Raw genomic sequence first — 16,239 nt, 5'->3', positions numbered from 1 at the left:
TGTACTCTTGGGTTTAGAGAAATCAGGAAAGTTATGCCTCAGCTATGGTAGAAATGTGAGCTTGCCTTTACTACACAGAACTTGGTTCCTGAGTTCATTCACTTTCCTGTGGGTTGCCTCTGGGGTGCTCATTTCCCCCCATACACATCTGTTAACATGCTTTTTGACAGCTTCTTATTTTTTTGAAGTCTACTGGAATCACACACAATTTCAGTAATTGGAAGCAACAATTCAGTGCCTTTGTGAGTCGCTCTGGTTGATTAAACTCTTGGAAGATGGGTGATGATTCCATTTCCAGCATCTTATAGGATGGGAAGCTCCTGGGCAGAGACCCCACACATGACTCTGAGTTAGCCAGGAGAGTCCTCCAGGGAGGACTCCTTGAGCTCAGGTCACAGTCTCCAGCTTGGGCTATGGGCTTGACTACTTTTGTTTGCTCTCCGACTTACCTGAGTGTTTTCCTTAACTCAGATTTGGGTTTCTTTCAGCCTTTGCTTCTATTTCATTCTATCTTTTACTTATGTAGAACTTGCTGCTCACTCCTACACACTTACAGGGGGCCACTGAAGAAGACAGCTAGTAGGTGGGCCCACTGTTGAATTTTTTAGGCAGGCAGGTTTTGTTTATTGGGTGGTGACTCCCAGCACTGCAGGTTAACAGAGATGGCTTGAGTGGGGCCCCACTCTTTCTCGGTTCACCTTATGGTTCATTATTCTTTATTGTTGTCGAGACTCCAGAACCTTTGAAATTCTCTTTCCAAGGACATCTTTAAAACACCCTGTATTTAATTTTCACTTTAGCTATTTTCTTGTGTAAATCAAACATTTCTTTCTTCATTTGTGAAAATAACCACAGCAACATTTGTCAACATGTGTATGTTGCATTAGAACGTTGTGGTCTTACTTGTGTTCTTTTAAGTTTTAGGATTATCACAGTAATCCTTTGACTTGGAGGGCTTTATTTTTCTCTTTAGTATAGATGGAAGGTGATATAGTACAGTAATTAAAAATATGGATGCTAGAACTAGATAATTGAATTTGCATTTTGACTTTAAAAACTTCCAGTATAACATTACCCAACAAATGACTCAGTCTCCTCATCTACAAAATGGAGGAACATCTGTTTTATGGGATTGTGAGAAGTGAGTAAAATTCAGGAAAGTCTCTGGAACAGTATTTAGCACATAGTAAGTGCTCAGTAAATCTGTTACTAATGCTATTGTCACTGCTAATAGCAGATGAGAAGTAGAAACTGGAAAAAACGAAGCATCTTTCCTAAGATCACACAGCTGGTTGGAAGGAGAGTTCTGGCTCAGCCCAAGCTTAGGAAGCTTCTGGTACTGGACTCTTCCCACTGTGTTTTCTTTGTGTCCCCAAGGTTCTTTCAATGAGGTCAGCCTTTATCTTTCAGTTCTTTCCTTCATTTTCTTCACTCTTTTTCATTTTCTTTGTTTCTCACACTTAGAATTGTCAGGTATTGTCTTTTCAGTTAGACTTTGTCAGACATAACAGTAGAAAGTTTTGGGATGGCCCCTTCCCTATGGGTAGGCTCTCCTTGACATGAAGGTGTCACTCTGAATTCTGTGTGTACATGTACACACATGCACACACACACACACACACACACACACACACTAAAGAACATCTTATAACTATTAATGTATACAATGGCATACTTTAAGAGTTTTAAATATTTCTTATTTATTAGTGTGTGTGTGTATGTGTGTGTGTGTGTGTGTGTGTGTGTGAGAGAGAGAGAGAGAGAGAGAGAGAGAGAGAGAGAGAGAGAGAGAGAGAGAGAGAGGAGAGAAGAAAACTTGAAGGAGACATTTCTCTCCTTCTACTCTGTAGGTTCCAGGGATCAAACTCAAGTTATCAGGCTTGGTGACAAGTACCTTTTATTGGTAAGCCATCTTGGCAGCTCACTTTAAGAGCTTTATAAACAAGTAATTAATACTCCTTATAAGCATGGGAGGGAGAGGAAACGGGGATTGATAAGTAAAATAAGATTGTTTCTAATCTAAATTTAAAAAGGCGAATACTAACATTTTGGTGATGCTCATTTGTCTTTTCACAGCCCCTTACAGCAGGCTGGGGGAAGCCACTCAAGCATGAAAGGGACTTGGACTCAGGGTCAGATGGATGAAGCTCAGATTATGGCTTCTTCATGTATAGTCTGAGTCCCTACCTTTCACCATCCTCCTCTGTACCATGGGGTAGGTGAAGGTTTGTGGCTGAGTCTTCACACACTCTGCACACAGCTTTCCCTCAGTGATGGTGGTGTTGCTGCACCCAGGAGCTGCCTTTATTCCCAGGTCACAGCTAGGATGGCAGCCAGACTTTCTTGCTCACAGATTGCTGTATGCAGCTCTTCATGTGGGTGTGTCACTTGTTTGCATTTTAGGTGCAAGAGTTTTGACCTTTCGGTCACTGATTTATTTTTAATGTGTCTATTATGGACAGAGCACTGGCTGTGTGTACCATCAAGTCATGTGCAATGCCTTTGTTGACAAAATCCCAGTTTTACTTCATGTCACAAGGCAAAGTTAATGTTAGTGAAGCCACATGACCAAGGAGTGCCAGGAATGACACTTGCTGAAGCTGTCAGATGGCATTTGGGCAGCTCTTCTCAGAAGGAAAGCACTGGCAATTTATGGAGTTTTTTTTTTTTTTAATTTTTTAAATATTTTTTCTTATTTTACATATCAATCCCAGTTCCCTCTCCCTCCCACCCTCCCAGCACCGCCCCCCGCCCAGCCCATTCCCCATCCACTAGCCAGGAAGGGTGAGGCCTTCCAGGAGGGTTCATCAAAATCTGTCAAGTCATTGGGGTTAGGGCCTAGGCCTTCCCTCCTATCTCTAGATTAAAGGAGTATCCCTCCATGGGGAATGTGCTTCTGAAGTCCTTTCGTACACCAGAGATACATCCTGGTTCCACTGTCAGAGGTCCCTTAGACTGCCCAGGCCTTCTAACTGGGACCCTCATTCGGGGGTCTGGGTCGGTTGTACGCTGATTTCCCAGATATCAGACTGGGGTCCATGAGCTCCCCCTTGTTCAGGTCAGCTGTTTTTGTAGATTTCTCCAACCTGATCTTGACCCCTTTTTTCGTCATTCCTCCCTCTCTGCAACTGGATTCCAGGAGTTCAGATCAGTGTTTAGCTGTGGGTATCTGCTTCTGCTTCCATCAGCTACTGGATGAGGCCTCTAGGATGGCATATAAGGTAGTTATCAATCTAATTATCAGGGAAGGACATTTAAGGTAGCCTCTCCACTATTGCTCAGATTGTTAGCTGGGGCCATCCTTGTAGGTCTCTGGACATTTCCCTAGTGCCAGATTTCTCTTCAAACTTATAGGTTATGGTATCTCTTTACTTGTTTTCCTCTGTTCCCCCCTCAATTCAGTCTTCCTGCTACCTCATGTTCTCCTCTCCCCTCCTCTTATCCCCTTCTCTTTCTCCTAACTCCCTCTCCACTCACTGTTCCCCACTCCCAATATGCTCAAAAGCTTATCCCCTTCCCCTTCTGTGGGGTACCATGTATGTCTATCTTAGGGTCCTCCCTTTTTTCTAGCTTCTCTGGCTGTGTGAATTGTAGGCTGGTGATTCTTTGCTCTATGTCTAAAATTCTTATATGAGTGAGTACATACCATGTGTGTCTTTTTGTGACTGGGCTACCTCACTCAGGATGGTTTCTTCTAGTTCCATCCATTTGCCTCCGAATTACAAGATTGCATATCTCCCCCCTCCCCCCCCCCCCCGCTGAGTAGTACTCCATTGTGTAAATGTTCTGGCTAGTACAAGTAATGCTGCTATGAACATAGTTAAGAGATATCTTTGTTGCATAGATGTGCATTTTTTGGGTATATGCCTAAGAGTGGAATTGTTGGCTCTTGTAGTAGACTGATTCCCATTTTCCTGAGGAACTGCCATACTGATTTCCAAAGTGGCTGTTCAAGTTTGCACTCCCACCAGCAGTGGAGGAATCTTCCCCTCTCTCCACATACTCTCCAGCATAAACTGCCATTGGTGTTTCCGATTTTAGCCATTCTGACAGGAATAAGATGGTATCTCAGAGTTGCCTTGATTTGCATTTCTTTGATGGCTAAGGATGTCGAGCACATTTATTTATTTATTTATTTAACTTATTTTACACATTGATCCCAGTTCCCTCTCCCTCCCTCTCTCCCACCCTCCCATGCCCCCTGACCACCCTCCCATCCCCCGCCCCCCCCCCCCCACTCCACAGGTAGGGTGATGACTTCCAGGAGGGGTCATCAAAATCTGTCAAGTCATTTGGAGTAGGGACTAGGCCCTCCCTCCTTCCTCTAGGTTAAGGGAGTATCCCTCCATGGGGAATGTTGTTGAGTGTATTTCAATCGTTTTGGATTCCTTCATTGAGAATTCTCTATTCAGTTCTGTACCCCACTTTTTAATTGGATTATTTGGTGTTTTGGTTACTAGCTTCTTGAGCTCTTTGTATATTTGGGATCAACCCTCTGTCAGATGTAGGGTTGGTTAAGATCTTTTCCTACTCTGTGGGCTGCCCTTTTGTCTTGTCAACTGTGTCCTTTGTCTTACAGAAGCTTCTCAGTTTGAGGAGGTCCCATTTATTAATTGTCGATTTCAGTGTCTGTGATACTGGTGTTTTGTTCAGGAAGTGGTCTCCTGTACCAATTTGTTCAAGGGTACCTCCTACTTTCTCTTCTAAGAGGTTCAGTGTGTCTGGATTTATATTGAGGTCTTTGATCCATTTAGACTTAAGTTTTGTTCATGGCAATAGACATGGATCTAGCTACAGTCTTCTACACACCATCATCCAGTTGTGCCAGCACCATTTGTTGAAGATGCTTTCCTTTTTCCAATGTATAATTTTAGCTGTTTTGTCAAAAATCAGGTGTTCGTAGATGTGTGGGTTAATATTGGGATTTTCAATTTGATTCCATTGGTCTACCTGTCTATTTTTGTGCCAGAACCAAGCTGTTTTCAGGACTATAGCTCTATAGTAAAGCTTGAAGTCAGATGCCTCCTAAAGTTCCTTTATTGTACAGGGTTGTTTTAGCTATCCTAGGTCTTTTGTTTTTCTATATAAAGTTGATTATTATCCTTTCAAGATCAGTGAAGAATTGTGCTGGGATTTTGATGGGGATTGCATTGAATCTGTAGATTGCTTTTGGCAGATTGCCATTTTTACTGTGTTGATCGTACCTATTCAAGAGCATGGGAAATCTTTCCATTTTCTGTTATCTTCTTTAATTTCTTTCTTTAAAGATTCAAAGTTCTTATTATATAGGTCGTTCACTTGTTTGATTGGCATTACCCCAAGATATTTTATGTTGTTTGTGGCTATTGTAAAGGGTAATATTTCTCTGATTTCTTTCTCAGGCCCTTTATGGTCTGTATATAGTAAGGGCTAGTGATTACTGATTTTTTTTGAGATAATCTTGTATCCTACCACTTTGCTGAAGGTGTTTATCATCTGTAGGAGTTTCCTGGTAGAGTTTTTCAGGTCACTTATGTAAAGTATCATATCATCTGCAAATAGTGAAAGTTTGACTTCTTCCTTTCCAATTTCTATCCCCCTGATCTCCTTTTGCTGTCTTATTGCTCTAGCTAGAACTTCAAGCACATTATTGAAGAGATATGGACAGAGTCTACAGCCTTGTCTTATTCCTGATTTTAGAGGAATCCCATTGAGTTTCTCTCCATTCAGTTTGATGTTGGCTGTTGGTTTGCTGTATATTGCTTCTTTTATTTTTAGGTATGTTCCTGTTTTCCCTGATCTCTCCAAGACCTGTATCATATCATGAAGAGGTGTTGGATTTTGCTAAAGGCTTTTTCAGCATCTAGTGAGATGGTTGTGTGGTTTTTCTTTTTCAGTTTGTTTATATGGTGGATTAGATTGATGGTTTTTCATATGTTGAACCATCCCTGCCTCCCTGGGATAAAGCCTACTTGGTCATGGTGGATGATTTCTCCAATGTGTTCTTGGATTCAATTTGCTAGTATTTTATTGAGTATTTTTGCATCAGTGTTCATGAGGGATATTGGTCTGTAGTTCTCTTTCTTTATTGTGTCTTTGTGTGGTTTGGGTACCAAGGTAATTGTAGCCTTGTAAAAAGAGTTTGGCATTGACCATTTTGCTTCTATTGTGTGGAACAATTTGATGAGTATTGGTATTAGCTCTTCTTTGAATTTCTGGTTGAATTCTGTACTGAAGCCATTTGGCCCTGGGGTTTTTTTAGTTGGTAGACTTTTGATGACTGCTTCTATTTCATTAGGGGTTATAGGTCTGTTTAAATTGCTCATCTGTTGTTGATTTAATTTTGGTAAGTGATATCTATCCAGAAAATTGTCCATTTCCTTTAAATTTTGAAATTTTGTGGAGTGCAGGTTTTCAAAGATTCTGACCTCAAGATTTTCTGGATTTCATAAGTGTCCGTTGTTATGTCCCCCTTTTCATTTCTGATTTCCTTAATTTGCATGTTCTCCCTTGACTTTTTGCTTAATTTGGATAAAAGTTTGTCTATCTTGTTGATTTTCTTGAAGAACCAACTCTTTGTTACATTGATTCTTTGTATTGTTTTCTTTGTTTCTACTTACTTGATTTCCTCCCTCAATTTGATTATTTCCTGGTGTCTACTCCTCTGGGGTGAGTTTGTTTCTTTTAGTTCTAGAGCTTTCAGTTGTGCTGTTAATTCTCTAATGTGACTATCCTCCATCTTCTTCACATGGGCACTTAGTGCTATGAACTTTCCTCTTAGCACTGCTTTCAAAGTGTCCCATAAGTTTGGGTATGTTGCGTCTTCCTTCTCATTGAATTCTAGGAAGTCTTTAATTTCTTTCTTTATTTCTCCCTTGACCCAGGAATGGTGCAATTGCACATTGTTCAGTTTTCATGAGTTTTTGGGTTTCTGTAATTTGTGTTGTTGAATTTCAATTTTAAAGCATGGTGGTCTGATAAGATACAGGGGACTATTCCAATTCTCTTGTATCTGTTGAGGTTTGTTATGCCACCTAGTATGTGGTCGATTTTAGAGAAGGTCCCATGTGGCACTGAGAAATAAGTATATTCCTTTGTGTTTGTATGGAATGTTCTGTAGATGTCTATTAAACCCAATTGGGTCATAACTTGTGTTAGTTCTTTTGTTTCTTTCTGGTTAAATTTCTGTTTGGTGGTCCTGTCTAGTGGTGAGAGTGTGGTGTTGAAGTCTCCCATTGTAAGTGTTGAGTTTTTATGTGAGATTTGAGTTTTAGTAATGTTTCATTTGTGAATGGGTGCCTTTGTATTTGGGGCATAGATGTTCAGAATTGAGACTTAGTCTTGATGTATTTTTCCAGTGAGGAATATGAAATGACCATCTTCATCTCTTTTGATTGATTTTAGTTTGTAGTCTAATTTGTTAGCTATTAGAATAGCTACAATCAGTTCATTTGATTGGAAGATATTTTCTCAATCCTTTACTCTGAGGTAGCGTCTGCCTTTGAAGTTGAGGTGTATTTCTTGTATACATCAGAAGGATAGATTTTGTCACCGTATCCATTGTGTTTGCCTGTGTCTTTTTATAGGTGAGTTAAGGCCATTAATATTGATGGAAATTAATGACTGTTGATTGTTAACTCTTGTTTGTTTTGGATTTGTTGTTGTTGTTGGTATGGTGAGTAGATTTATCCTGCCTTTTCTTTTGATTTCTGGTAAAGTGGTTATCTTTACCAAAAACATATTGCCTATGTTTTTGTGAGTGTAGTTAACGTAGTTAACTTCCTTGGATTGGAGTTTTGCTTCCTGAACTTTCTGTAGGGCTGGATTTGTGGATATGTATTTTTTAAATCTGTTTTTTTTTTTTCCCCCATGGATTATCTTGTTTTCTCCATCTACAGTGATTGAGAGTTTTGCTGGATATAGTAGTCTGGGCTGGCATCCTTGGTCTCTTTGTCTTAGTAGAACGTCTATCTACTGAAGACCTTCTGGCTTTCAGAGTTTCTATGGAGAAGTCATTTGTAATTCTGATAGGTCTGCTTTTATATGTTACTTGGCTTTTTTCCATTGCTGCTAATAATATTTTTTCTTTATTCTGTATGTTTGGTGTTTTGATTATTATGTGGCAAGGGGACTTTTTCTTTTGGTCCAGTTTGTTTGGTGTTCGGTAAGCTTCTTGTACTTTAATAGGCATGTCCTTCTTCAGGTTGGGGAAGTTTTCCTCTATGAGTTTGTTGAATATATTTTCTGTACCTTTAAGCTAGGCTTCTTCACCTTCCTATTATTCTTAGGTTTGGTCTTTTCACGGTGTCCCACATTACCTGGATATTTTATGTTAAGGATCTGTTGGATTTAAGATTTTCTTTGGTCGATAAATCTATTTCTTCTCATTTATCTTCATTGCTTGAGATTCTCTCTTCCATCTCTTATATTCTGTTGGTTAGGCTTGCATTTGTATTTCCTGATTGTTTATTCAGCTCTTCTATTTCCAGCATTCCCTCAGTTTGTGTTTTCTTTATTGACTCTATTTCAGTTTTCAGGTCATGGACTGTTTGGATTGTTTCCTTCATTTGTTTGATTGCCTTTTCTTGGCTTTCCTTGCTTTCTTTAAGAGAGATTTGTTGATTTCTTGCTTTTTTTTTTTCCTTCCATTTCTTTAAGGGATTTTCTCATATCCTCTTTGAAGGCCTCTATCATTTTCATGAAGTTGTTTTTAAGGTCATTCTCTTCTGTGTCATATGCATTGGGATGTTCAAGTCTTGCTGGTGTAGAATCTTTAGACTCTAGTGGTGTCATGTAAGCCTTTCTGCTGTTGTATGTGTTCTTATACTGTCTTCTTCCCATCTCTTCTTCCAGTGGGTACAGGTGGGGTCTCTACCTCTCTTCTGTAGGGTAGAGCGGAAGGGCAGGGTAGGAATGGCACCTGAAGCTAGGTCCTTTGTTCTGCCTCCAGGTCTCTCTGTGGGATTCAGTGGCAGGAAGGGTTTGGCAGCTGCAGGTCAGGGGGAGAAAGAAGGGGAGAAATTTATGGAGTTTTCCCCCTCCCCACATACATAGTAGTATGCAGGGTAGTGACATCAAGGAAACACCACAGCTTATCTTTCAGAGACTCAAAGGGTTTTGGAGAGAAGAGATGAAGTGGAAACATGATACAGTAAAGGACCTGTAATAAGCACTCTGATCCAGATTGGACTACTTACATGGCCTGTAAACTAGGTGCTACGTGACCACACCCCCCCCCCCCGATCTGCTGAGAGAGACAAGTAAACCTACTTAAACATGACTCAAAATGACCATAGAGTTAGAAGTAAGGAGAGCAGAGAGGAATTCTCTGGCATGTGTAAATTTGGGGGTACTGAATTGTTGAAACAGGGATATGAGAGTCCCAAGGAGAGGTGAGTGCTGGGCAGTTAGGAAGAGTAGAGTTTGTTCCATGTTTCTGGAGTGGAGGCTTTGTGGGAATGGTGGTGGGAGAACAGGTTGGAGGGGAGAGCAGAGAGCTAAGTCTTTGAAGAACTTGTGCACCATGTCAAGAAGGTGTAGGTAAGCAAGTAGGCGAGAGAAGACTAGTATACTAGTGTCTTAGCTCTATTATTCTGAATATCTAATACAACAAGTGAGAAATAAAGCCCTGAGTTAAACCTCAGAAGAATGAACAAACAACCAAATAGCAATGTGGGTAACTAGGTGACTCTGTCAGAGCTTCAGGGGCTGATGAGAGGTATAGGACATCAGAGTGGGCACAGAATTTCATGAGGCCTCCATGATGGCAGAAAATCTGAGTGGTCAGCTTGATATGTAGCCAGTGACATGGGTATTAAGTGGCAATAGGATTTGTATAGGAGACAGAGAAGTGGCACTGGTTTGTATGAATATGTGTGAGATGGTCAAGGAGACACCTCTACTGAAAAACAATGATAAATAATCCAATTTCATGTTCAGCTTGGTTGCAAGTTAGATGGCTTTGGATGCGAGATGAGGATTTTGAACTTATCATATTAATCAATAAGAAGCAACTAATGATCCCTTAATATTTTTAGCATGGATCAGGATTGTGCCTGGTCATCCAGGTTATTTCATCGTGAGAAGTTCTATTCTTACACTTAACAAACATGTCAAGAGGCAGCATTACTTTTGGCTTGGAAACTCTGGCCCTGCTTTGGCTTTAGAGGTACTAGAATAGCCACTGTCTAGAGACACAGACAAATAAATTAGTGCCAGAGGAGAGAGATGGTGTCAACAGAAAGATGAGAAAAGCTGTTTGTATTGCAGTCTTTTAGAGATACAAAAACAGCACACATGTTCTGTTCTCATTCTAAACCCATTATGGATTTGTTACTTGAACTTGCTAAGTTTTCCTACTGGGTTCAATGGTAGTCTAGAACAGCAATGTGAAAAACACATTGTTCTACACAGTTGTTTTGTAACTTAACAGAGTTGGTGCTGGAATTCAAATCTATTTGACATGTCTGGCATGAAAACTAGGCTACAGCTACATCCCAGTACAATTGAATGTTTGCTTTTCCAGGTGGAACTTGCAGAAATCTGTGCCAAGAGTGAGCGTTACATAGGCACTGAAGGAGGAGGCATGGACCAGTCCATATCATTTCTTGCAGAAGAAGGAACTGTAAGTAGCACTGAGCCAGTTGGAAATTTCAACTTGGGAAAATTCTCTGGAGGGGAAGGCCTACAGCCCCCAGCACACACGGTGATGGAACATCCATTCTTTCAGGCCCTGTTGGAGAATATTGCCCAAGTGTTCTGTAAGTCAGGACTAAGGGTAGTGAATGTACTCCATTTCATATTGATTCCCTCTACCTTAAGCATCCAAATTCACTCTTCAAACTTATTTTTCTCATGTGTCTAGATCCACCCCCATCCCCATATCTCTTTGCTAAGAAGAGATTTCTCAATTCCCTCCTTGGGACCTCCTTTCCTGACCTTGCATGAAATCACTTCATCTTGTGGTGTTTCATAATCTCACATTGGCTTTAAACCCAAATGTTAGTCTCTTACCACATATATGCACAACCCCTCTTTTTGTAAATTACTCTTTGGTGTCATTTTTCTCTGTCAACATTTTTGGGGCTTTGGCGTTGGGAGGAAGAATGTTGATGGTGGGCCAGGGATAAATTCTTTGGTTCAATACCACTTCCTCTTGGCTATCAGTTCCTTCAGGCAAGGCAGAGGTTTGGGTTTTTGCCCGTGAACTGCCCATTACCAAAATAGAAGCAGGCATCTCTTTAAGATCTGTCTAGTGTTGCATGAGATTTCTTCAGGTTTGGATGTTTTCCAAGAACACCTGGATCCTTATTAAGAATATGTTTTTGTTGATTCTTCTAAGTCAAAGACATGAAGTATGAGGAAATTTGTTTTAACAATAAAATAATACTTTAGGTGTTTTGGATGTGAACTGGCAAGCAGATGCTGTGGAGGGAGTTCTGTTGTTAGTGTAAGTTAGGTACAGGGCTTGAAGGGAGTCCCCATTGTCTGGACTTGCAAAGTGCATCACCACCTGACTTCCAGTTTCTGCCTCCAGCTTAGCCTCTTACTCTACAAGCTCTAAACTTCAGTCGGGTATCAGTGCACAAAGCTCCATTCACACTAGTGTCATTTGTTTTGCTCCACACTGCAGAAACTCTTCCTTCATTCTGGCTGTCTTCAAACATCCTTTAGGACTCCCTTTCAAAGGCTACTATGTTGTCTGATTAGGTCCTTCCATTAAGCATCCGTGTAAGACCCTGAACTTCATGGTGCTACCACCGACTCACATGGAAACATAATTTCATGTCTTCCCGCAGCAACTGTGGTCTCCAGGAGGGCAGAGGAAGTACCCGTCCTATTCAGTGTTGTGCTTCCAGTACCTAGTGCAGTGCCTGGATATCAGTAAATGCTGTTTGAATGAATGTGCCATTTTTGTAGAAGCCTTTCCTAAGATGGGATAAACACATAAAAGCTTGAACATGGTTTTCCAAATCCTAATAAATGATTGTCTCCTCTGTCATTTTTCATCCAATAGGCCAAGTTAATAGAGTTTAGTCCTCTGAGAGCGACAGATGTCAAACTCCCTAGTGGAGCAGTCTTTGTGATTGCTAACAGCTGCGTGGAGATGAACAAGGCAGCCACTTCCCATTTCAACCTCAGGGTGATGGAGTGCCGGCTGGCTGCAAAGGTACGCATGTGACAAACCAGTGAACCCTGCAGTGTGCCTGCTCTTTCCTGCTTAGCCTCTATTGGTTTGTAGTTCCGCCTTACACTTTCGAGCAAAGCACAGCGCTCTAACTACAAGTTTTTGGGCCCAGAGCCAGCAGATTCCTAACTTATAAACCAACAAATGCATCTTATGCTCTCTGCTAGCTCTTTAGGAACTGGATGAAGTTCCCATCTGAGTTCCCAGAGTGTAGGTCAGAGATCTCTGCTTGGAAGAATTATGGACCTCTTGAGTCAGCATGTCCATACTGAACTCAGTCTTCCTCCTACCCTGAAAGCTATTTATTCTTCTACCTGTCAAATTGGCATGTATTCTCTTCTGCCCTGTTCCTTAAATCTGTTTGCCTCCTTCTCCCTCATTCTGCAAATAATGGGATGATGGTCTATAAATTTAAGCCAGATCAAGCAGCCCCCTTGTTTCTCACTTCCCCAGAGTTTCCCATTGCTTTGGCATAAAGTAAAAAAGCCTTGCTGTACTGAACTGAGTCGTGCTCCAGTAGTTGGGCAGGAACTGTCAGGCAGTGGAGGAATTCACTCTTAATCATTGCAGGAGAAATAGTTTATGGGATATAGTGCAAGAAGGAATTGATTGAGGCAGATGACTACAAAGGACTCTTGGCTGGGGTGAGGGTGGGGATGGGCTTCCTCCATATAGGATACTTTTTCAGTTAGAGTGAATTTCTTCGTGTGTACTTTCCTGGCCTATAATTGATGCCATACAAAGGAGGGCAGTCCAGGCTGGCTAGGTACTTCACCTGCTGCCCATGTAATTTCTAGTTGTGCAATCTCTGCCATGCAAATAAGGGAAGCACTGACTGCTCGTAGTTTAGTCTTAGTCCAAGGCTCAGGACACAGGCCTCCAGGCTAAAGTTCTATGGTATTAGGCTACAGCATTCCAAGACTGGCAGTTTGGGATTCTTGAACCATGCTAGTGAAAATTCTCTAATGGGAATTAGCCTCATTTTCTGATCTTTAATTAAGTGTCCTCCCTTCATACTCCACTATTGCATTTGAGGCCCAGGGCTGATGTATCTTACCTCAGCATCTCCTAGAATTCCCTGAAGTCACTATGGCAGATACCACTTTCATCTCAGGGGACTTCCCACATTTCCAGGATAGTTTTTTTTCTTAACCCCCTTTGAAATATTTCTAAACAACCTTCAAAGAAACCTTGTTTGACTTCCTTATTCCTAATCTAAGTAGTAGATTTGTAGTTCTTATATTTGTTAGCTATGTAGAGGAATCCCTATGCTTGTAACATATTGTCAAGTGGAGAGAAATAATTGGGACGGAGTAGTCATTCCTTTATTCAATAGAGTTCAACCTGGGCTCATGTCAGCCAATTAAGGACACAAAAGTTAATAAGTTGGTTGTAGCTCATTTCTCAGGTAAAGCTGACTGTGAAAGAAGGACAAATGTTAAGCCAATGTCTGTTTCCAGAAAACAGTTGAATTGCAGTCAGTTACTGCCTGTGGCTCTTACAGTCTCTATGCCCTCTTTTCTGCAATGATCTACAAGCCTTGGGAGGAGGGGTGTGATACAAATGTCCCATTTAGGGCTGAGTGTTCCATAATCTCTCATTCTCTGCACCTTGATCAGTTGTAGGTCTCTATTTGATAGCAATAGATAACTATTATTCTACTAAATGGGTGTAATAGTAAACTACATTATTATTAAGTCCTAATGACTTAGCATTGTAACATAGATTCACGTATCCATCCACTCACATCATAATCTTCTACTTGACTCCACTTTGTAAAGTTGGGAGAACATAGCTACAATGATTTAGGAAAATAAAGTTGCCTTTTCCTGGAAAGTTTGGGGATTTAGATATGTAAATTTTGAATCTACTCCTTGAGGTAATTGTTAAAATCATGTAAGGAAATGTTTTAATTGTTAAAACAAAGTTGCTTTTTTCCTAGAAAGTTTGGGGATTTAGATATGTAAGTTTGGAATCTACTGCAGTCATGTTGGGAAAGGGTCATAACATCTTATCGTACACACATGTGGCAGAAGTAGTGGTTGTCCATGACCATTTTCTGCTGGGACACACTTCCTCTTCAGGAGGTGGAAGACTTTAATGCTATGCTTGAAGGCTACTCGTTTGTTTTTTTATCGTGAGGTTGATGAGTAAGTGTTGTCTTCCCAAGGAGACTCCAAACATACACAACATTATTTTTAGGGTTTTAGCATGGAATTTAAGCCCCTCTGCCAGGACCACAGCGACCTGGAACAAGTGTGATACATGTGATGAGTTCATGCTGTGACGGCTCTCTTCCAAAGACACCAGGAGGATCCAAGGAGCACTGTCTGGGAAGCTTTACTGAAAGTTCTGGGCCTTTTGGGGAATGTCTTCAGAGAGCTAACTAGAAGAGCGGGAATGTCTTTTGTAGCTGAAGCTTTTACTCAAATTCAGAACCTCTCATTCTTGAGGATGTCTTCTGAAGATGTTGCTTTGTATCCTAGGCTAGCCTAGAACTGGTCTAGAAGGGCATCAAGTTTGCCATCCTCCAGCCTTCATCTCATAAGTGTTGGGATTACAAGCATGTACTAGCTGAAATATGATTGGAATTACTCCGAATGTGTTTAAAGGTACTTTGACATTGAAATTGGCAACTGAATTTGACCACTTGCTTCAAGATTGCTTCAAGATGATATAGATAAAACACATTTTAAAAACCAGATTTGCAGCCGGGTGGTGGTGGCACACGTCTTTAATCCCAGCACTTGGGAGGCAGAAGCAGGCAGATCTCTGTGAGTTCAAGGCCGGCCTGATCTACAAGAGCTAGTTCCAGGGCAGCCTCCAAAGCCACAGAGAAACCCTGTCTCGAACAAACCAAACCAAACAAACAAACCAACCAAAAACCAAATTTACTTATAAAAAAGCTCCATTCAGTTAAAAGCAGGCACAGTTTCTTTCTTTCAATTAGTTCTTTGAGGATTTCATGCCATGTATTTTGATATTAACCATCATCCCCCAACTCTTTTCAGATCTACCCTATCCCTAAACCAGCCATATTTATGCTCCCCTCTCCTTTTTTGTTTTTGAAATAAACTATGGAGTTCATGATGGGTGTGGTGGTATATACTTTTAATGCTAGCACTGGGGAAGCAGAGGGACAGTCTGGTCTACATAGTAAATTCCAGGCCAGCCACTGTGACATAGTAAGACCCTGCCTCAAAAACCAAACCAAACTGAACCCAATGAAACAACAACAATAGCACTCTAGAACCAGAACCCCAATTAAACCATAAAGTCCAGTTATTCTTGGATGCATTGTTCTGTGCTGGGGAGCATGGCTGAACTACCAGGGCCATACTCTTAGACCTGATTTAAGGAAAGCTGACTCTCCATTTCCTGCCAGCTATCAGTTGCCAGTAGTTTCTTGGCTTGGGGTGGGACATCATGTCTACCTTCCATCTCCATGCTGAGATTTTGCCTGACTTGAATTTGCACAGGTTATATGTTTGCTATCATAACTGCTGTGAGTTTATATGCTCAACCACTCTGTTATGTCTGAAAAGCACTGTTTCCTTTTAGTCTTGTACTCTCTGGCTCTTAGAATCTTTCCACCCTTCTTTGTCAATGAGCACTGGGAGGAAGGAATATGAGATGATGTCCCATTTATGCTGAGAATTTTTCAGTCTCTTATTCTCTGCAACTTGACTAATCCTGAGTCTCTATTAATTACCTCTACTGCAGAAAGAAGCATTTTCTGGTGTGAGTTGAGAGATGCAGTAATTTATGGACATAATAAACATTAGGAATTGGTTTAATACTATGTCTATTCAGCAGAATAATAGTAGTAAGTTTTTGTTTTTCTCTAAGGTCTATGACCTGTCTAGTCTCAGGTTCTTGGGCCCAATAATTATTTCAAGTATGTGTTTCATCTTATGGAGTGAACCTTAAATCCAATCAAAAGTGGTTGGTTATTCCCATGACATTGACTCTACTGTGGCTCCAGTGGACATGTTGAACTAATGAATTGTTGTAACTCATTACCCACAATTCATTTTTAAAGGGGAAGTATTAGAAGGCAATATAACATCCAT

General features: G+C 40.8%; 1 protein-coding gene across 4 annotated transcripts in view; it reads left to right on the top strand.

Annotated features, from left to right (window-relative positions):
- The window catches only part of Galk2 (galactokinase 2), a 123,886-nt gene that overhangs the window by 64,417 nt on the left and 43,230 nt on the right, over positions 1-16,239 (top strand). For all 4 annotated transcript variants that reach the window (XM_051183494.1, XM_051183493.1, XM_051183496.1 and 1 more), the window contains 2 exons: positions 10,505-10,603; positions 11,996-12,148. In XM_051183494.1, the coding sequence (XP_051039451.1) occupies positions 10,505-10,603; positions 11,996-12,148 (252 nt within the window). The remainder of the gene's footprint in view (positions 1-10,504; positions 10,604-11,995; positions 12,149-16,239) is intronic.

The sequence above is a fragment of the Phodopus roborovskii genome, unplaced genomic scaffold, assembly GCF_943737965.1.
Source record: "Phodopus roborovskii unplaced genomic scaffold, PHOROB, whole genome shotgun sequence".
Taxonomy (NCBI): Eukaryota; Metazoa; Chordata; class Mammalia; order Rodentia; family Cricetidae; genus Phodopus; species Phodopus roborovskii.
Note: the sequence above shows the minus strand (reverse complement) of the source record. Positions and strands in the feature narration are given on the sequence as shown.